This window comes from Cuculus canorus, chromosome 16, assembly GCF_017976375.1.
Source record: "Cuculus canorus isolate bCucCan1 chromosome 16, bCucCan1.pri, whole genome shotgun sequence".
Lineage (NCBI taxonomy): Eukaryota > Metazoa > Chordata > Aves > Cuculiformes > Cuculidae > Cuculus > Cuculus canorus.
The window spans coordinates 15429010-15450206 of record NC_071416.1 but is presented as its reverse complement, the minus strand read 5'-3'; the positions used below and the strand labels follow the sequence as shown (position 1 = coordinate 15450206).

The following is a 21197-nucleotide window of genomic DNA, read 5'->3' as shown; positions in this document are numbered from 1 at the left end:
AAAGGCTGTTTGCAATCTGCTTTTTAGACCAATAATTTGGAAAACTGAATTTGCTGTATGCTGTGCTATTGATGAATCACTTTGATGATGTTTCTTCCAAATATAGAGTTTTTTCATCTCTTGGAATCATAATGGGTTGGGCTTCCATTATCCAGCCCTACCCCTGAGCACTTGGGTCCAGTTTGCAGCCAGATCTGCCCGAGGAAACACTCCCTAGGGATCATCTATGATAAAGCACATCACGCCATGAGAATACACATGACCACAAGAAGCACTACATACCTGCAGATTGGTATTGCAGGCATCAATTGCTTTGTCCAAGACGGAGGTACCAACAAAATTGATTCTGGGGCTGAGTTTCTCCTTTCATCCTGCTCACAGGGCCCATGGAAGTCAACAGTCTGAAAGACGTGACATGGAATGCTGTTTTTGTGGGAAGGCATTGATGAAGGATCAGGGCTGGTTTTCCAAATTTTCGTGGGAACACCACAGGAAGGATCCGTAGGAAGGCTGTTCATAGCATCCATGGAAAGAGGAGTGCTGGGCAGCTGCGTGTAAGTAACTGAAGAGTTGTCTTCTCTCAAGGGGATGCGAGGAGAGGATTGTGGAGAGGGGGTCCTTGACTGTCGTGGAGAAGTGGAAGGCAGCTGAGTACTGTAGAGCTCAGTGCAAGAGTACCTCCGTTTTGCACCTGGTGATGAAGACCTTGAGTTGGGACAGGGTGATGGTGAATGTCGTCCCAAGCAGGTTTCCTCCGTGATGCTTGTTCGTGGTGACATTATTGGAGAGGTTCTAGGAGAATAATGAGTATGGATGTTTTGAAACTGTGGACAAAGGTCATCACTAGGACCATTATTTGGTGAAACACATGGTGATGTGCAAGGAGATACATTTGTCTCTGAAATGAAACTTGCAGAGGAGCCGCTACTAGCTGGGCTCAAACACAGTGGTTCTCTGTAGCCCTCAAAGCCAGGGACAGGCAGGGTAACCCTTGGGCTAGCGGTAGCCGAGTTTGACTGATGTTCTACCAAAAGAACATCTGTGTCTCTGCTGCGGAAGGGACCCCCTGAATGAATCAGTTCATGATATGGAGTAATTTCAATCCTAGGGCTCGGAGCAGAGGCCCCTGCATTGTTGATAGGGTGTGTAGGTGTTGTCCCTATGCTATCTGGCTGTCCATATCTGCCCATGGGATCTGCAGAAAGGCTAGAAAAAGGCAGGGGGCATGGCTTGAGGCCACAGTCCAAGACATCATGAGCGTATGTAACTCCAGAGGGTGGGCTGTTGGTTTTATGTGGAGTCGGTTCTTCTGGAAAAAGAAGGGTCTCTTTAAGACTATAAATATTATTACAGAAGCTGAGCAATCATGGATTTAAAAAAATGCATATTTATAAACTGATTGTGATCTGATATTAGGTAAATATTTGTTTATTTCTTTTTAACTGCAATTAACACTTGTGAAAAGTACTGGATTAACAGCCAGGGAAGCTCAAGTGCTCAGAGCAGATGCAGCATGGACAGAAGCACTGCAAACACGTCCACACCGCCTGGCCCGGCTCCCGCTACCTGACCCCTGAGCTAGAGGGCTCGCCTGGAAGGGTTAGCGCCACATCAGCCTCTCTGCCCATTTAAATGCTGGCCTTCCTCCTCTTTTGCGCCAAATATACCCCTTAGAGCCAACAGAGGTGTTGTGACTTTGGCCAGCTTTTGTCAACTAGGAGCTGACTGAGACCATTACGTCACAAAACCACATCCAAATAGCTCTACGTAAAACCAAAAGATTGAGGAGCAGCTTTTGCTGAAGGGAGAAAAAACCCTTTCTTTACATAGCAAAGTCCAGCCAGAAAAGGAGTTCAGGCTGAGTTCAGGCTCTTACATTAAAATAAAGTCAGTTCTGTGTGGTGATTTGTTTGGCTCCATATCACGTCAACAAGTTTCACATGAGAAAGCACCAGATGATCAGAAAACACATTCACAAATACTTGTTAGAAAAGAAGGAGACACACAGAAAGGATCCAGCCCCATGGTTATAGGCAATCGCTTTCCAATTTCAGCTCAAGGAAGGTTTTGGGCAGAGAGGGATTATAAAGTACAGTATTACAGCTAAGAACTCAGTGCAATCCTCTCGCCTAGTACAAAAATTCCTCGATTTTCAGAGATTCTTGGGCTTGCAAACTGTCCCCAGGTTGCAGAGTATCGGGATGCTTCTAGGCAATACAGAATTCCCACCAGCATTGCTGAGCCCAGTTCTGACCTCATCCCAGCACCCCATCAGGTGCTTAATGCCAGCAGCATCCATCAGAGCAGAGTCACGCCAGGTATTCTCAGGACAGACCTCAAATGTAGATCAGCACCTGGGAGCTGAATAACTTTGTCATTACACAAAAGCATGCAAAATACTACTAGGATTTTTATCTGGTTTTTTTTAAGATTTCAATGTATCCAGCAGGAAATATATGAACCAGCTTCATGGTTTCAGATTAATTCACACTATCTGCTCATCCTTGGGCATGGATGAGTATGTGTCACAGGCAAAGTTCGTAGCGAAACTTTTACAGATATTGTGATTTAATTTCAGAGGGCTTCAGTTCACTTTCAGTTTTAATGGCTTCTTAGTGCGAAAGCAACATCCTCCACTGATTTTTGACTACTATGTTTTGAGCTCAACGTTTTGGACAACCTGGAGAAAACTCCACAAAAAGAAAAAATGTACCAGGGACTGCAGAGCATTTGTGTTTAGCGGGAAACCCCGACAGCCAACCAAACAAACCAACACACAGAATATCTACGTGACGGGATGGGAGACAACTGGGAGACAGCTTGCAGATGTCTTAAGGTTCCCTCTGGCTTTTAATTCCAGCACTTTGGGGGATGGGGAAAAGAGCAAGGAGTAACTGAATATTGAGCCAAACATACTTTTAGCATCATTGATCCTGGAGATCAAGCTTTGGCAGTCACAGGATTAGCAAGTCATTCACGTCACTCAAATTCTGACACATTAAGCTTAGATATTGATGCTACGATTCTCTTTGAATAAAATTCATCACTCCTTCAAACTCAGCAAAGAAACACACCCCTCTGCAGCCACACAAAATATCACTCCCACTGCTTTCAGAATAATCACTCTCATTTAAATTGATTCAAGGGAGCAAAAAAAGCAGCACCAAGAAGAGCAAGGTTTGATGCCAGGACTCAAGGCAGGATTCGTACAGTGACCAGCAACTACATAAAAGCTCTCCAGGCTCAACAGCTTCACATTAAGGAACAGGCAACCCTTTCAGTTCCTCATTCAACACATCTACAGTAAAAGCCGCCCCACCATACACATTAAACCACGTTATCTGTGCCCAATACACAAACATCAGGTAAAGAACTAAAACTCCTCACAATACATGTTAGGCTGCAAAGCTAATGTGTATAGATTTGTGTTAAGGGGTATAGGAAGAGCAAACATATTTGTATACGCATGTGTCACTTTTAAAGCCTTCTGAATAACAAACACCCACCATCACTCACACTTTCTGCCTATTAAAAATTGGGCTTTATAAAACAAATTTTCTTTGCTTTTCCCCTGAAATACGATGTTTAAATGAGCGCTTTCATCCTTGGCATTCACTCTCCAAAGAGAATCCATGTTTCGGATATTAATAACAACGTTTACGCACAACAACAAGCTGCAACATGCCCTTGCCTTCACACAGCACTCTCGCAGAGGGCTCCTCTGCAGCGCTTTATGGGCCGCGCACACCGAGATTGCTCACCCAGCACTCACAGGCAGCGAGCGAGGCAGGCGTCCCTTGCCAAGCAGACAACACCCACAGCCTTCTGTAGAGCAAAAAATCCTTAGTTTCTACCCCCTACATGGCAGATTGTCAATAAAGCAGGCAGCGGCACAGGAATGTGGGCAAGACTGCAGATGAGAAAGCCTCGCCTCACTCAAAGAGTGCCTGGGGAAGCACGCTGGGCAGAGATGCCCAGAGGCTGATGCAGCGTCTAGGGCAGGGGAGAGGCTGCCGGCCCTGAGTCATGAGCACAGCTTCATCGGGACCCGTGGCTTGGGGAGATCTCCCAACTGAGGCCCAGCCCTGCATAACTTCGGAGGTACAATGAAATCACTGTCCCACATGCGATTGCCCACGCCTGCGATGTCACGGTCTGTCGCCATGGAAATGCCAGTGATGCTCCAACTCAAGGCTCTGACCTCACCGGGGGAAGGAAAAGAGGCAGTTGGGTGAAGCAGTAAATGCTGCTCTCTGGAAATAAATGGCTCTCCCATCAAAATCAGGAGAAATTCTGCTTTTTGCCTCAGGAGGAGGGGACTGGCTCCTGGCCAACTTGGCTAAGGAAGGCTGGGGTTTGGAATCCTCTCAAGGAAGGGGGCAGAACAGAGCCAACATCCCAGCTTCCCCAGGCAAGAACCACAGGAGTTTGGTTTTGTAAACAAACGTCAAGCTCCTGCCTTTGGCGGGGTGGGGGTGACAGGGAGAGGTTGCTCCCCAGCAGCCCGGGTGCTTTCTCCCTGCATTTGCAGGTACCGGCGGGAAGACAGAGCAGCCCAGGGCAAGGGAATGGCTCCAGGCAGTTTGGTTAGGGTGGCAGAGGCTGAGGACAGAAAACTTCCCACCACTGGTCCTTTGCCACCCTGAGATAGCAGGGAGCAGCCCAGCCACCCATTAGCTGGGCTCCCCAGGGACACGAAAGGCCACTGCACCCCCTCACAAGAGAATAATTACGTGACAGATCAGACTAGAAAAGGTGTTTCTCATGAACTGAAGCAGCTCTGAAACTTTTGTGAAGATGCCCCAGAGGTACAGCTTTGCACCCAGGGCTGTGCCACCTTCAAGGGTTCATTCATTCCTGCATTTTGCATCCCAGAACACAGATCTAAATACTCCTGTAAAGGACTGTCCTCTCCATTGCTTTTCTGATGGATGCCAGGCAGAGCATCACAGCAGCTTCAGCACAGCTTCCCTGACATCCCCTGCATGGGTAACTACAGCGCTTCCCATGTCCCTTCACTTGAGTATTTCACAGCGTGAGGTTTCACTACTGAATCATCCTCTGATTCAGTACCAGAAGATCCTTCTTGTTTGAAAGAGAGTTAAAAGAAAGTGAGCTTCACACCCAGACAACACTGGCACATCCCCATGCTCTCAGTCAGCTTCACTGTCAGCAAACAGCCTACTTCCCTGGGTCACCCAAGCCTCATGACTAGGGAAGTTCCACCCCTAAGCCCCCTAGGATCCCACCCAAACTGCCTTCAAGATGCTAGCTCTTATCTCCCCCTTTTTTCCATAGTCTTTACCCAGTTACTCGTTCACAGGAACATCTCTCCTCTTCTCACAACAGGGGATGAAAGTAGGGCTCTTCTGTGCTACCGTAACGCGAGCAAACAGCAAACCAGCTCCTACAGACACACCAAGCACCTGGCAGCCGGGCAGCCTCTCCAGGTGGGTCCCTTCAGCACTGCCATTAGAACCCATTAGTAAGGAGAGTTAAAACACAGGTGAAAAAGATCAAGGGATTTAAGTTTCAAAGGACTTAACCCTTGATTTCTTTTAAAAAAAACCAAAACTTTTCACACACCTCTGAAAGGCAGAAAGGAAAATCCACAGTGGGCTCTGCTGGGCTTCAGGGATTTCCCAAACCAGACAGGATGCACACCAGCGTGTGTGTACTTGACTTTGCAGGGGCCACCCTCCGCTGGTTTTTAAACAAGGCAGTAACTTCAAAGCCATTCAGCCAGTCAAATGTGACCTTGCCAATTAGCATGAAATCAGGGAATAACAGATCACCCCAGCAACTGCATTCCACAATGGGTTTATACAAATCATCATCTAGGAAAAGCTAAAGATAGTCATGTGTGGGACAAAGGAGCCAAGGGAGGGCAGGGGGAGAAGTTTGGTTTTGACCTCACATCTGTTTGCTGCAGTGCAGCTCCTAGGATTTAAATGGAGTTCCTTATTTGCATAAGTGAGTTCAATTTTTTTTTTTATTAATTTTCTTATTATAATTTGAAGGGGCCAGTCCAGAGCTTTTTTGTATTTTCCAAAAGCCAGGTCATCTGTTATTTACACTGGCTGCTTGGAAGCTCAAAGTGAAAGTTCGTTTCCTGAGTGAAATCTGGTATTCGCTGTTACATGTGCATATTTGTTTCTTCACTTCAGAGCTGCTGCTGAACACTGCCTCCTGTGTTACTGAGCCAGTCCTCAGGACCAAGCCGCAAGCATCTATTTATTTTATTTTTTTATGTTTCAGTAGCTTTGTACTGGAGAGAAAAAAAAGGAACAAGGCAAATTATACAGGGCTTGACACCTACAAGGCATGGCAGTGTCCCTGGGAGCCTGTCTACATGCAAACAAGCATTTAGAGGAATATTAATATTAACTGATGCTCCCTGCTTCCCCTCTCTACATTATATATGCATAGACCTTGTAGATTCATATCACCAGATGCAATGCAAGAGTCTGCCCAGCTACAGCAATGGCTTGAACCTATAAGAAACTATTGCCTTCAATACCCGTTCTCACCTGTTGTCTCAGAGAAGGATTTTGTCTGAGATCTTATTTAAAGGTGGATTTTGTTTGGACCTTAAGTTTCAAAACACCCCTCAAAGGATCAATCCTCAGAAAAGTAAACCTCAAATATTAAAGATTATGTGGCAGCTTTACTTATCAGTGGATAATTGCACAACAAACACAGAACAAAAACACATGAACCGAGCTGCTGAAGGAGAGCTATTGTCCGGCTTTTCAGTATTTTGTCTCTCATCGTGACCAACAACAGGTATTATGGAATAATACCCAAAGTAGTTATCAGAACCCACTCATCTGGGAGCCCGGTTAGGAGAGCTAGTTCAAATGCTCATTGACTTCCCATCAGTCTCCTCCACTGAGAAACAAGGATATTCAGCACCTTTCAAGTCTGAAATAAAGTAGAACTTGGGATACCACCCAGCAATAGCTCCACATGTATCTCTCAAGGGAACGCATCTAACAGATTTTTTTAAAAGAGACAGAAAACATCTTCAATGTCCAAGTGAACTCACAATTCCAACCTTACAGTGCAGGGTATGTGCTTTGCCCTAACCTCCCAAAGCCTGTTCACCTGGGCACATCTCCCCTGAAGGCAGCTGCTTCTCATTTACCAATGCTGAGCAGAAGACAACTAATTAAAGTCTGGCAAGTAAGGGTGAAAGTAAAAGGCACATGGAAAAGGGCACTTTGTACAGCACTCCTGCTTTTGGAAATGGTTGGCTTAAAGAGGAATATCTAATATTAATAATATTGACTGTAGGATTTTTATTTACCCTTTTTTCCCCTGTTGCTTTTATAGCAAGCCATGTTCCTGTTGTCTCAGGCACACATAAGCACCACTGAGTGCCAGCTGCTTTCAGTAAGGGTATTTCTGGCATTTCCATGGCAACAAGTTGTGATATAGATCCTACTCTAAAAACAGAGGCTTAGGAGAACACTGTCAAATCCCAACCTTTTTAAAAATTGTTTATCAGACAAACTTTCATCTCAATCCATTTCTAGAGCCCCGAAATGTACATTTTTTCCCTTAAAAAAAAAAATCACTTTTAGCATGTTCATAGAGATTTGTTATTATAGGGCTTGTTGTAAGCGGTGGGTGGAACAGGCCAGACTCTGCGGAAACCAGAGCCTCTTTCAAATGGGCTTTGAATGCAGGAACCAGATTGAAGTGCTGGGATCCACAGACACTCCTATGGTTTTGGTTCCTTTTTGAATCCTCCACTGAAAAGGACTTGTTTTCTCAACTGCAGTTCAGACGAGGCCAGAATCGCACAACGAGCATCATTTACCACCGGCATGTGCATAAAGCCCTTTCTCAAAATTTGAACATTTTCTGTTCTCCTGTAAACATGCTTTAATCTTTTGAACATTAAAGGTCACAGATGTACACTGGATTGCTTACAGGCTCTAGCTGGTGCCTTTTCAAAGCAAGGGAGAATGTTCTCCAGATTACAATGCTAGTATATACAGTTGTGATCTTTTTTTGTTTATGCTAATGATTTCCATCTTTGGAACAAATAAAATTACTACTAATTATGGTTTCCAGTCATTCAAATGTGGAGAAAGCAGGCTCAAGAAGGAAGTTACTTCTACTACAAGCATACACTGCTCTGCATGTATGCGGTTTGAAGACTAAACTTTCTACCCCCACCTACGTACTATTATATTCTGTGGAACTTCCCACTTAAGGCTTCACAGCAGTACTCTCTACTATAAACACGTGGCGGGGGGAAGGCTCAGTATCTGAAGCTTTTGCTGAGTTTTAATGTATTTTCTTTAAAATCACTAACCTCTTCCCAACACAGATATATTTTAGCACAGTCTGATCTACATTAAGCCTTGTAAGAAAAATCAGCTTTGTACATTTGGTGACATTAAGCATCCTCACACAGTTTTGATGCTGGTGCTTATCTGTATATTTCAACAAGTATACCAAGAATAAATCTCAGTAACAACTCTCCATTTCACTAATGATACCACAATTCGGGCCTAACAGGTCTCTTCCTGCACTGTCCCCTAGGAACACAGCTTCTCTTCCTTCAAATGCCCCAGAGAAATGCCACCTCTCAACTGTGCAGAGTCAAAATGAATGTATCTTAGAAACAATATCCCAGCAGTTCTTTTCTCTGGGTCCTGTCTCTTTTGGCTTTGTCTGGTTTACACAAATCCATTTTTTTATGGGATCGGAAATATCGCATTTTAGTATCATCATTGGATGCATTTCTAATTTAGAAAGTCAGGGAACACTTTCACAGTGCTTTTAGCATCATAAACTTGTGTAAACTCAGAAAACAGTCTGCAAAGATTTCCTTTTTATTGTTATCTTAACTTAAGCTTATGGTGTTTGGACCCAAACTGGATCTCATCAGTTCCTCGGTGTTTGGACCCAAACTGCAAATTACATCTCCCCAGCTCCTCAGTGCTTGGACCCAAAATGGATCTCCCCAGCTCCTTGGAGTTTGGACCCAAAATGGATCTCCCCAGGTCCTTGGCATTTGGATCCAAACTGGATCTCCCCAGCTCCCTGGCGTTTGGATCCAAACTGGACCTCACCAGCTCCTTGGAGTTTGGATCCAAACTGGATCTCCCCAGCTCCCTGGGGCTTGGATCCAAACTGGATCTCCCCAGCTCCCTGGGGCTTGGATCCAAACTGGATCTCCCCAGCTCCCTGGGGCTTGGATCCAAACTGGATCTCCCCAGCTCCCTGGTGTTTGGATCCAAACTGGATCTCACCAGCTCCTTGGCGTTTGGATCCAAACTGGATCTCCCCAGCTCCTTGGCGTTTGGACCCAAACTGGATCTCCCCAGCTCCCTGGGGCTTGGATCCAAACTGGATCTCCCCAGCTCCCTGGGGCTTGGATCCAAACTGGATCTCACTAGCTCCCTGGGGCTTGGATCCAAACTGGATCTCACCAGCTCCTTGGCGTTTGGATCCAAACTGGATCTCCCCAGCTCCTTGGCATTTGGATCCAAACTGGATCTCCCCAGCTCCTTGGCGTTTGGACCCAAACTGGATCTCACCAGCTCCTTGGCATTTGGATCCAAACTGGATCTCACCAGCTCCTTGGCATTTGGATCCAAACTGGATCTCACCAGCTCCCTGGTGTTTGGATCCAAACTGGATCTCACCAGCTCCTTGGCATCCAAGCAGGATGACGAGACCCTTCACAGGTCACAAACTCCTTGGGGCTCCTAAACTCGATGCTCGAGATGCCTTTTTGGGTTCCCAGAACGGCCTCTGCCGCGATGACGGTCACGAGGCGCCCAACCCAGCTGCGCTCTTCTCTCCCCGCGGCGCACCCGCACCCGGGGCACAACTTTGCCAAGAACAGGACGGTCCCACGGCCTCTCCGGTAACTCCATCACCAGACGGGGACCGACCCCTCACCTCCCGGGCCACAGCGAGCAGCCCGTCCCACCAAGCACACGGCCCGGGCGCCGCGGGGGCCGGGCGGGCACAGCGGGCACAGCGGGCACACGGTGCTCGGCCGCGGGGGCCGGGCAGGAGCCTGGCAGAGCCGCGGGGGTCGCTGCGCTCCGAGCAGCCCGAACCGCTCGGCCAGAGGCAGCCCCGCCGCCCCGTCGGGGCGCGGCACCGGCTCCTCACCAACCTTCGATCGGCTTCAGGTAGTCGTAGTCGAAGAGGATGGAGAAGTCAAACTCCTCCTGCGGGCTGCCCTCGCGGGCCGCGCCGGGCCCGGGCCCCCCCTCCTGCGGGTCGGGCTCCGCAGCCTGGGCGGCGGCGCTCATCGCGGCGGGGCGGGCGGGGGCTGCCGAACGGAGCCCCGAGCGCGATAACCGCCGCGAAACCCGGCGGGATCCTTCCAGGTGCAAGTGGGGAAGAGTTGAGGGAGGGAGTAAATAGCGGGAAAAGCGGAGGAAACGAGCAGAAAGCTGTCCCGAGGGTCGCTGGGGCGGGCGCGGCTGCCCCCGACGGCGCGGGGTGCGGGCGGCGAGCCCCGGCGGCGCCACCCGAGGGGCTCCGAGCGACCGGCGCGGGCAGCTTCCTGCTCCGAGCAGCCACCTGCCGCCGGGGCCGCCCCCGGGAGGAGGAGCCCGGGCCGCACCGGCCCCGAGCGGGGCTGCTGCCCGCGGGGAGGGCGGGGAGGCGGCCGGGGGGAAAGCGGGGCTGTGGGGGCTGTTGACAGAGGCGTGTGGTGATAGGGCGGGGGGCAATGGGTGTAAACTGGAGAGGGGCAGATTGAGACTAGACGTAAGGAGGAATTTCTTCACTATGAGAGGGGTGGGGCACTGGCACAGGTTTCCCAGGGAAGCTGTGGCTGTCCCATCACTGGAGGGGTTCAAGGCCAGGTTGGATGGGGTTTTGGCACCAGTGGGAGGTGTCCCTGCCCGTGGCAGGAGGGTTGGAACTGGATGATCTTTAAGGTCCCTTCCAACCCAAACTATTCTATGATTCTATGAAATGACCTTGCACAAGGATGGGAGCCTCCAGAAAGCCCATTCAGCCCCCGTTCGGTGAGCAGTCTCTGCCCTATTACCCTAGGTTGAGCATAGCTTGCTGTCTTACACACAGCTTCCTTCTCCCAGCAGTCAGGCCTCTTTCTCTTGAGGTTTCCAGGGTCTCCAGCAGCTCCAGGCAGCCCAAGTGCTGCCCTTGCCTTCTCCAGGCTTCATGTGTCCTGCGCCACGTGCTCCTGCCTCCCTCACCGCAGGTGGCTGCTAAGGCAGCAGCGGGCATGTTTCTGGCTGCATCTCATTCTGCAGTCACAGGCCAACCTTTCTCAGCTGGAGCACCTTTAGAAACATCAAGTCCATCATGCACAAGGCCTCTGTTCTCCTCCTGCCTTCCTCACAAGCAGTGTTTCACAAAACAGGCTCTTGCCACGTTCCCTGCTGACCACACCGCCAGTGCTGCCAACTCCCCCAGGTGCCCTCAGCCACCTTTGCCACATTGACTCTATTCATCGAGATCTTCCCCCGGCCTTTCACGGAATGCTGGTCACTGCCACCCAACAGCCTTCCGTCCCTCCAGTGGCTGCTGCAACCAGCAATGACTTCACTCACGGGTAACTGTGATCCTAAATGTGTGTGTTTAGAGCATCTGTGGTTAGAATACTCTGTTCCCTCGCTTACCTGTTTGTATGGTCCCCTTTATTAGTGTACGGATGGCTGTCACCGGGTCTGTGAGTCTGAAAAATGCTCTTAGTCTGTAGACAGGGAAGGGAGGCAAAGGCAGAGGGACCAAGATCATTAAAAAAAAGTGTTTTGGTGTTTACTTCAACTTGTTTTTATTTGCTAAGCCTGTTAGCACAACAGTATTAACTATGTTACAAATCTGACCCCAAGTTACCTCACTAAGGTCACAGAAAGTCTGTTTCATAGCACACATGAAGCAGGACCTCCACCTTAGGCTTATACCCTGTCACCTTTATCATTAATGTGGCCAGCCAAGTAACGACTAATCACTAATCACCTTCTCATCACACCCTTCTGCTTCATCCTTTACCAGGGCAGAGTGCAAGAACTCAGACTTTTCCTGTGCTTTGAAAGGAGTTCCTGCATTGAGCTTCTGAAGAACCCCAGCAGCGAGCTGCGTGCCAGCCGGTCACCCAGTAGCAGCTACTGGGAGGTGTTGGAGGCACCTATTGGTGAGCAGAAACACTGCACAGCGCTGTTGGGTGGGAGATTGCCGGGAACTGCAAACACTGCTTTTGTGGCTGCTTGAAGGCAGGTGGGAACAGACTGGAATTAGGCCTCTATGGCATTGATTTGTCACTGGAAGGTGCCAAGAGACAGAGAAAACACAGCTGCAGAAAGGGTAGGTGATCGTGCAGAGGGGTTGTGCCCTGTTTTTTACTGAGGTATTTATTGAAGGAGATGGGTAGCTGGAAATACTGGGAACCCTACTGGTGTATTCACTCTATAATAGCTCCCGCTGGAGCACAATTTAAATGGAGGGGGGAAAGCCATTATTCTGTATTCACAGCCACTAGATTAATGAGTGATTTCACTGCAGTCAAAGCCTTACTTTAACTCAGCAGAGACTAGAAGAACAATATTTTTTCTCGTTAACGCATAATATACATAGTAACACAATAGCTTCCTTGGACTAAGCTATTTGAACTTTCTCCTGCACGCACTGCCAAAACAACCAGGAATGGTTCTTTGCTGGGTTTCCACGGGGTCAGCACACAGCCCTGTGTGCGTATGCACACACGTGTGTAAGCGGCATGAAAAGGTCAAGGGCTGTGTCTATCTCTTCTTGTGCAAGAGGCTGCTGCTGCCTGCCGCGATGCGGCTCCTTACTCAGAGCAGGGACCACTGAGCCTGTTTTGAAAAGGATCCAGCGCTGACTCTGTGGTTGAGCTGGAGACCACAGTTAAAGTCTACCTCATCTGCTGCAGTGATTCTTAATACTACACGAGGCGCTTGCTCTCTGTAGTTTCCTAGTGTCTGGTTCAGCCAGAGACGGAGCTCTGCTCAGCTGGGCACAGACGAGGAAGCCAGAGCAGCCGGTGATTAGTGGTCTTGGCTACCAGTGTTCAGAAACGCGGCCACCCCAGAAAGCTGCAGATGGAGTTGAGCTTTTACCCGCAGGAACGTGCATGGGGAATAGAGACTGCTGGCCCTTGGGGAACATGTGCTGCTCTGACTGAGGGCTTGATTCATTCCAAATTGTTTAAATGTGAAGAAACACATATGAAATTGGCTTATTTATATATCTGTTCTAAAATGATGCTTACTGTTTGCTGGAGCACTAGCATTTTATCATTGGCCCTTCTATTTAAAATTCATTAGAAAAAACAAATATACTTGCTGATCTTGGCTTAGCAGTAAAGAGAGCTGTCATCCTTGTAGCTAACAACACATAGGGCATGATCAGATAGTATCATTTGTATTAGCCACAAAAAGAAAAGACGTGAACAATAACATTGGCCTTTGTAAGTAAGACACGGGTGACTGGCAGAGGACCATGGGGAAGTGACCCCAACTTCTACTAAATCTTTATCTCATCCTTTATCCTTTATTTCCTAGCTCGCCTGCAATCCATTAAACATGTGAAGTTTCAAACTTATTCTTAACTACTCCTACAATTAGTGATACTTACAAATGGAAAATGTACCTTTAGCTTTCCAAGATGACTGTGGAATTCAAAATAGTTTCACTGCTAATGCATGTAATCATAAATTCTGACACTGGCGAGGAATTAGAGTGACAAGGCAGCAATGACAAAAGTGTTAGAGAAATGTACAAATTAGCTCAGCTTATAGGATTCAACTCCTATTTCCTGCAGAAATCAGTTCAAGTGACAGCTGTAGTTTTTTGATACCTGCAAAGGCTGACCATAGTTTAGTTCAGATCCAAAACATGCTCTTGAGCCAATAAGAAGAATAAAACATCACCAAATGTTTAAGTTTTAGCTGTTATACCTACATAACTGACAAATACTGCCCACAGTCTGTCATTAACAATTAGTGATGAAGAAAAGGCAGAGAAACTACTAGACTTAAATAGTCTGTGGACTCATCAGCTCAATACATACAGTCAGGAAAAAAGCATCCAGTCACTGCAAATAAAAGGAAAAACCCAAACAATGTGGCAAACACTTCCCAATGCTTATTTTCCATTAGAGCTGGAGTGAAAGGCTGGAATACAAAGTCCAAAGACCAGAAATACTAGATTGTTCCCCTAAATCTCAGTCTTTTTCATGTCAAAACCACTTTCTTTCTACAAGGATCCTCCATTTATTTCTCCTTTTGCCATTGTCGAAAGGCCAACACAGCCACAACCCCAGCCACTGGTGACAACTCCGCTTGGGCTCACAGCATCCGCATTAGAGATCTAGCAGTCAGCATTAACTCCTTTTTTCTTTTTTTTTTTCTGTAAAGCTGCTTTCATGAGCCAAAAAGGTGTTTCAAGAACTTAAGCAAAATCTGTCCTTGGCAGCATTAACAAAAATTGCAGCCACGTATACTTGCAACAGCCTCTACAGAGAGCATAACTGGAAATACATTGTGCTGCCATTTCAGGGAACTGGAGAATGGAAGCAGTCCTTTTCCAAATAGCTGGATCAGTGCTTGCCTTTGGCAGGGCTTTGCTTTAATAAACTTTAAAAATATGTGAATACTGAAATACCTAGGTACTAGGGGATGAGGAATCCAAAAGCTAAGGAAGAGTAGTTTCTAATGTAATACAAACTATGATTTTAGAAGTGCTTAACATATTTCTCTATGTTTAAATTTACTGGAGATATAATTTATCATTTACTATTTTCAATTTCTACTTATGCCATCCCGTTGTATTCCCTGTACCAATAACTTCATTAATGCAAGTGATCAGGTGATGGTCTGAGCTGAGGAAAGTTTTAGATTATCTTCTCAGAAATATGGTGACTGTGCTAATTATTATGTGACCCACATGACATGTAATTTACACTGGATCTGTAATACCGGAATACACACATATTAAACTCTTTAAAAGAAAAAGAGGTAGAGAAAAGTGGATTAAAAATGCTGCACCCCTATTTAGCAGCTAAAACCCAGAGAAAATCTGAGCTGATGCAGTCTTAAAAATCTAAGTGTTCTAATGGTGTATGTGGCAGGCATTAGAAATTTAACAGGCAACTAAAACTTGCACATGGACTTAATCCAAGGTCTTTAAAATGAGCTCAGACTGTGAGTGAGTAGTTGCTTGGTCTGGAGTGTGGGGAATGCTATTAGAAAATAAAAGAGAGAGAGAGATGGCAGAGGAGGGAGAAATATTCTGGCACGTCCTTCGAGGGGCACACATACACACATGCTACTATTCAATTTTGGGGTCAGGTTGAGTTAGAGATATTACCCCCCAATTTCAGGCTTAAAGTGGTTTGGCAAGAAAGGACAATGGAAAAATTGCTCATATCTCCATGTTCCCATTAAGTTCTAAAGTCTGCTGTGCAAACCAAAGGAATGCGCATATCATAGTTTAAAAAAATAGATTAAGCCAGTAGTGGAAAAGAAGTTCTAGGATATTATTATCCTTGGCTGTTTTTGAAAAATGAATGATGAAACATTTGAGTTAGAATATCTATTGGAATGTTATAAAAGAGTGCTCCAATTATGTCAGTGTCCCATCTGTGAATGTGATTCCTGTCCCGTAGGAAAGACTCTGAAATCATTTGCCAACTGTTAACTGGTGTAACTGTGTCCTGCAGCACTGGCTGACAGATAGAAAGCGGCTACCTGGAGTGACAGAACAGGAGCAGATATGGGGCAAGAAGATAACAGTGACTCACGATCCCCTGATGAAACAGTCTGCCATGCCAGTGTCTCGCTGACGCTTGCAGAAGCATAGCTCGGGGAGCAAAGCTACCAAAGCATCTCTGCTAGCAGGGTGTTAGGCTATGCTGTCTTCATTCTCCATTCTGAGCCTGCTCTAATCATAAAAGGAGGCTAGGGCCCAACATTGTTAACACATCATCGTTTACACACCCTACATTAATGAGACTCTTGCACTTTGTTGTGGGTGCAGAATTCCTCTCAGAGACAGAGTCTGATCCCCAAAGTGCCATTAACCCCTATAAGTTTCATGCAGCTCTTTCTGTGTGGAATGGTTATGAGCAGACTTGCGACACAAAGGCAAGTCGGTGCCAGTTTCTGCTCCGATGCCATCGGCAGGAGCAAGCTTTTTGCAGAAGGGAGAAATACATGTTGGGTACCAGGAACATATTCTTTTTGGAGTATCTCTGGGCTGTGTTGTGCAACTGACTGTGCTGCTGTCTGGCTACTGTGATCTCAAGCGTTTGATCTGGGAGGAAGAAAAAAGAAAATCAGTGCCTTTCACTTTGCTCTGTGACTGCAGGGCTCTGGGAAACATCTACTCATGGGGAAAACAGTGTGCAGCGATATAAGGAGCTGTGGTAGGTGCCGTGGGAGCCCTGCCTTGTGCTTTGATACTCTGCTGCAGGTGAGAGTAGGACCCTGGAACACTGAGAAGTGCAAGTAATTTCCTGTCTTTCCCTTTCCTGCTCTCTCTCCAGCAAAATAACTTCTGTGAGAGTGACTAAGAGCAGCTGAAGCACTCAGGAGAGAGTGTTTTGTCTGGAGAAAGCCGGGGATACACGAGGCAGGGCAATGGCCTGATCCTAAGGCGGTATAAAGCCACCCAGAGCCTTTCCATTGGCTTCTCCGAGAGTCGGAGCTCTCGGCTGATCCCTTTGCGGGTGTACGTGTTAATGAGTGTCTTTTGGCAGGTGCTCGGGCCGCTCGCTACGGCAAGAGAAAACAAATAGCTGCTACCAAGGGCCCGTGGAAGGGAGCCCTGCGGCGCCCGCCTCTCCCCGCACCCCCTCCGCGCAGCGCCCGGAGCGGCTCTGAGTCAGCGGGCGGAGGGCGGGGGAACCCAACGCGGATGGAAAAGTGCTTCCCTTCGCCGCCTCCTGCCCCCCCCCTCTCTCTCTCCACGCTGCTCCCTGGGCCGGTAGCCCCTGCAAAAATTGCAGCTCACCTACGCTTCCCGAGCAGCCCCCGGGCAACGGGCAGGTCTGGGCCGGGGGGCTGCGGGGGGAGCAGCTGGGCTCGGTGGTTACGGGTGCTTTACAAGAGCCAGGCAGCGGGCGCAGAGGGATTGCCCCGCGTGGAGCATCCTCCGCCTGCACCCGCTGCCGGTGGCCGTGCTCGAGAGCTCCAGGCACGGCTGTGCCCGGAGACCCCCTCCCTGCCCGCGAACATCGCCCGGAGCGATGCCGCTGCCCGCGGCTCCTCGCCAGCATGGCACAGACGCTGCCCTGCCTGCAGCCCCCTGCCCGGGGCGAGCGGAAAGAGACGGCGGATGCCCCTGTTAGACGGCCGCCCCCCGGCTCGGCGGAGCTCTCCCTCCGAGGAGGAAGGCGATGGTTCGGGTCGGAGCGGACCCGCGGGCTGAAGCGCTGACAGCGGGGTAGACTCCTCCTCTCGCCGCGCTTAACTCTTGCCTCCACCGGCAGCGGCGGGCGGGGAGCGCGCCCCCCGAGCCCCCCAGCCCCGCGGCACGGCTGCCTCCCGCCCCGCGGGGGGTTCTAACCCCGACGGGAGCCGCGGGCACCCCCGGGGGCGGCGCGGCCGCCCAGCCCCAGCCTAGCGCTGCCCCGAGCTCCGCCGCGCCCGGGGAAGCCGCCCGCACCGCCCCGAGCCCCGCACGGCAGGCGGAGGAAGGGTTAAACGGCCGGGAGGTTACTCAGCGGCACCCGTGGGGTGATGGCTTGGAAGAGGAGAGTCCCTCTGGCTGAAGTTTAAAGGACTTTCTCCAGACTGAGCCGTATCGCCTTCGCGGAGCGCTTGAAATCGAACCTAAAGGCAGTCCGATCCCTTCCCCGAGGGAGCGTCTCGCCACGAAACCCTTCCTGCCTGCCCAGGAGCTGCCACCCCGCGGGGAGGGCGAACCCGGCGGGATAAAGCCCCCCAGCAGTGACCCACGGGGTGACCCACAGAGACCCCGGGGGAGGGAAACGCGCGGGGGGCGCACACGCGGCATAGGCGCGCAACGCAGGAGCGGGACCCTACCTTGATCCATAGACCTCATGATGTGGTGGTAATGTACCAGCCTGCAGGCAGCTTCTCTCTGCATCGGGAATTAAAAAAAAAAAAAAAAAAAGAAAAGAAAAGAAACAAAAAAAAAAAAAAAAAGGAAAAAAAAAAAAAAAGAGAAAAATTTAAAAAAAAAAAAAAAAGAAGAAAAAAAATCTTCTTTAAACCATGTTCAACCAGTGCCGCCCAGAGAGAGGGAACCCCTCTTGCTAGCCTCCTCCGTCAGTGTTTGGAGGTGCAAAGAGGGATCCGAACTGGGCTGAGCTTGTTCCTGAAGTGAAGTCAGTTCTCTGCTCCGAGATGAGGGTTACTAGAGAGGGAAAGGCCACTTCCTTCCCTGCTCCGAGTGTTTATAGTCTTTGAATGCTGTAAAATAACGGGATTCCCTCACTGTTTCCTCCTGTTTATCCCACTGCCATGGAAACCCCTGGATCGCCTCCATCTCCCAAACTGAGGGCTTTCCTGCAAACTTCACACTCAGGAATCCATGACGTCTCCCAGCTCTGGGCCAAGGCAGCTCTGCGGCTTTCTCAGTCTGCAGCACAAGCGCTTAATTGTTGAGCAGAAAGTTAGAGAGCGAGAAAGAAAGAAATATGGATGATGTTAAAAATCCCAGTGTGTGCTTTTTAAACAAAACTCGCAGGCACTGCAAAGCCTTTCAAAGCAACGGGGCTTCTGTGCAGAAGTTTTCCTTCTTCCCAGCAGAGACAAGCTTGGACTGCTGCTGCTTTTACCTTTGAATAAATCATTCAGAAAACCCGAGTCCCCAGCTTACATTCATGTCTTTTAAATTCGCCAGCACCCTATTAATACCCATCTTGTTACTGGCACGGGTTTTGGCTTCTAATTACCGCTGGCTCAATTCTTCATACAGAAGACTAAAAGAAAAAGAAAATATCAGTTAATTTGTTTGGTGGCATTTCACAGACCTCTCTGTTTCTATTTTTAGACCCATTTAGAAGAGAGAGGAGCAACCCCATGGATTTCCATTGATACACGTGGAGCTTAGCGAGAATAAAATAGCCAAGGAAGCCTCGAAACCAAGACAACCCCCGTGTGTTTACATGTGCTATATATAAACAGGAAAATAAAGCAAAAGAAAACAGGAAAATAAAGTCAAAGATGTCATGAACTGTGTGCTGCCTTACAAGGTGTAGCTTTCATTAATGTGTTAATCTGCCTCTCGATATCGTGCCGGGCTCGATACCTCCGTGCAACTGGACTTGGATCTATTTTTTCCATTGGAGATGGAGAGTTCTCAGGCACAGGCGCTGCCCGGGGGCCGCGGCAGCCCTCGGAGCCCCCCGGGGGGCGCGGGGAGCAGCGGGGCAGCGGGGCTGCCTGGCACCCGCACCGCCTTTCCATCTTTCACTCGATGACTCCCAAAATCGACTCGAAGGAGGTATCACAATCAAACTTTCTGCTTCTCGAATTTGTTGTCCTGCAGGCTAGCAACTGCAGGCAGGCCAGGGAAACTCAGCGCACCTCACTTTCCTTAGCCTTTGTCATCTTTGGACGTGCCGAGCTGGAAATACCTTCCCCAGCTCCGCCGGCTCGTTATACAACCGCCCCCCCTCCCCGGACCCCGAGGTGTGGTGGGGAGCCCCGTCCCCGTAACCCCATGCCCCTCGGGATGGATCCCCCTCGCCTCTCGGGGGCTCCTGGGGCGCTTAGGCTCGACCGAACCGCTTCACCCTTTAGCGGCTCTCTCAAGGGGGGACTTTGAAACCTCAGTGTTCGGGAGCGAGATCCTGCGACACCCCCAAGGCTGCTCCCTTGGGATGGTCCCAACCCCACGGCCCCCAGCAGCTCCCCGGCCCTTTGCAGAGGTGATGCCTAATTAGCTAATTAGCGTGATGCTAGGACCCACTCTTGGCATCAGGTGAAGTGAAGTCGGAACCACTCGATTTCTGTTTCAAAACATGAAAGGGAAACCGAGGATGCTGCTTTGCTTGGAGAAAAAACAACTGTTGATTAATTATTAGTCTAATTAACTAATTTCTCCCCACTGCCACCCTAAATCCTCACCGTGGCACTAACCGGTCACCCCAGCATCGCTTGTAATAATTGCACTGGGAAATGCAGAGGAGGGGAACGCAGAAGGGGTTTTAGACCAGGGAGAAGACTAAAGCAGGGCTGGAGGGGGCTGAGGGCAGGCAGAGGGAGCAGGGGGGACACACAACCCTGGGGGTGACACACAACGGGGGGGGCCGAGGGCAGCACGCTCTGCCAAGGGGGATCCCAGAGCAAGCGGAGAATGGGCGATCCCCACGGAAAGCTTCGCCTCCTCCCACGCTGAGCTATAATCGGGGGAGCAGGCACAGCTCCGCGGTTATGGCACACAGGTTGGCTTCCCTAGTCTGGACCGTTTAAAAATACAATGTCTTTCTTTTAATAGCTCAGTTTGATCGACTCCCGCTAGTTCACATGACAGGGTTTTCCTAAAATATCTTCTTCCACAAAGTTTTTTTCCAACTTAAAAATGCTGAATCCTGCTACCCAAATTAAACTCAGTGCAAAGCGCAAAAAAAAAAGAAGAGAAAGTGGGCTGGCTGCTGCCTCCGGACTGCTAGCATTCCCCAAACCAGCATATGACACAACTGTAAGATTTCCAAGGCTTTTGGAGAGTTCAGCGAGAGAATCGTGTCCTCCACTGGCTGCAGCTTCCCCGCTGAGTTAAACTTTCCTGACGGAACCTTTCTCCATCTGGCTCCGGCTCCCAGAGCGTTGTGAGCGGCCGCAGAGGAGAAGGGGATGTCGTTCCAGTCTTATATAACTGTGCAGGCTGGATGCGGGGGCAGAGACTTTCCCTAGAAACGAGAAATTTTTATATATATATAGTTATTTTTAGCTTCCTTTTTTCAAAGGAAGGCCAAATACCTCCGACTTTCCTTTGCTTTCTTATTTTGGTATCACTAAGGGATTTTATTTTTGGAGGTAGGGAGCTATTAATAGCTAATATTTTTAGCTATTTATTCCCTCTTTAGGAGAATACTTCCTCATCCTTTCAGGGGCACATTCTGGACCGCATCCCTAACCCCCAACAACACACCCACCTCCCCCTCTGCCCACAGTATCCTCTGGGAGATGCCAAGAGGATGCTCGGCTTTTAGGGACAGGGGCAAGGGCGCATCTCCCTGATCTGGCCCCGGCTCTC

The 21197-nt window shown here is 49.0% G+C and overlaps 1 protein-coding gene and 1 long non-coding RNA gene across 7 annotated transcripts in view; one reads left to right on the top strand and one right to left on the bottom strand.

Moving 5' to 3' along the window:
* The window catches only part of NFATC2 (nuclear factor of activated T cells 2), a 94500-nt gene extending 76416 nt beyond the window's left edge, over positions 1 to 18084 (bottom strand). For 2 of the 6 annotated variants that reach the window (XM_054081479.1, XM_054081477.1), the window contains exons 1-2: positions 10148 to 10536; positions 283 to 1309 (exon numbers count right to left, since the gene is read on the bottom strand). In XM_054081479.1, the coding sequence (XP_053937454.1) occupies positions 283 to 1309; positions 10148 to 10286 (1166 nt within the window). In that variant the 5' untranslated portion in view covers positions 10287 to 10536. Of the gene's footprint in view, positions 1 to 282; positions 1310 to 10147; positions 10537 to 18016 lie in introns of those variants that run through there. The other 4 variants (XM_054081478.1, XM_054081482.1, XM_054081476.1 and 1 more) reach the window with 4 other exon arrangements.
* On the top strand, positions 10044 to 19156 carry LOC128853809 (uncharacterized). Its single transcript, XR_008452589.1, has 4 exons — positions 10044 to 10163; positions 11372 to 11563; positions 12007 to 12315; positions 18990 to 19156. It is a non-coding gene; the product is annotated as an uncharacterized LOC128853809 (long non-coding RNA).
* Positions 19157 to 21197: the final 2041 nt, after the last annotated feature.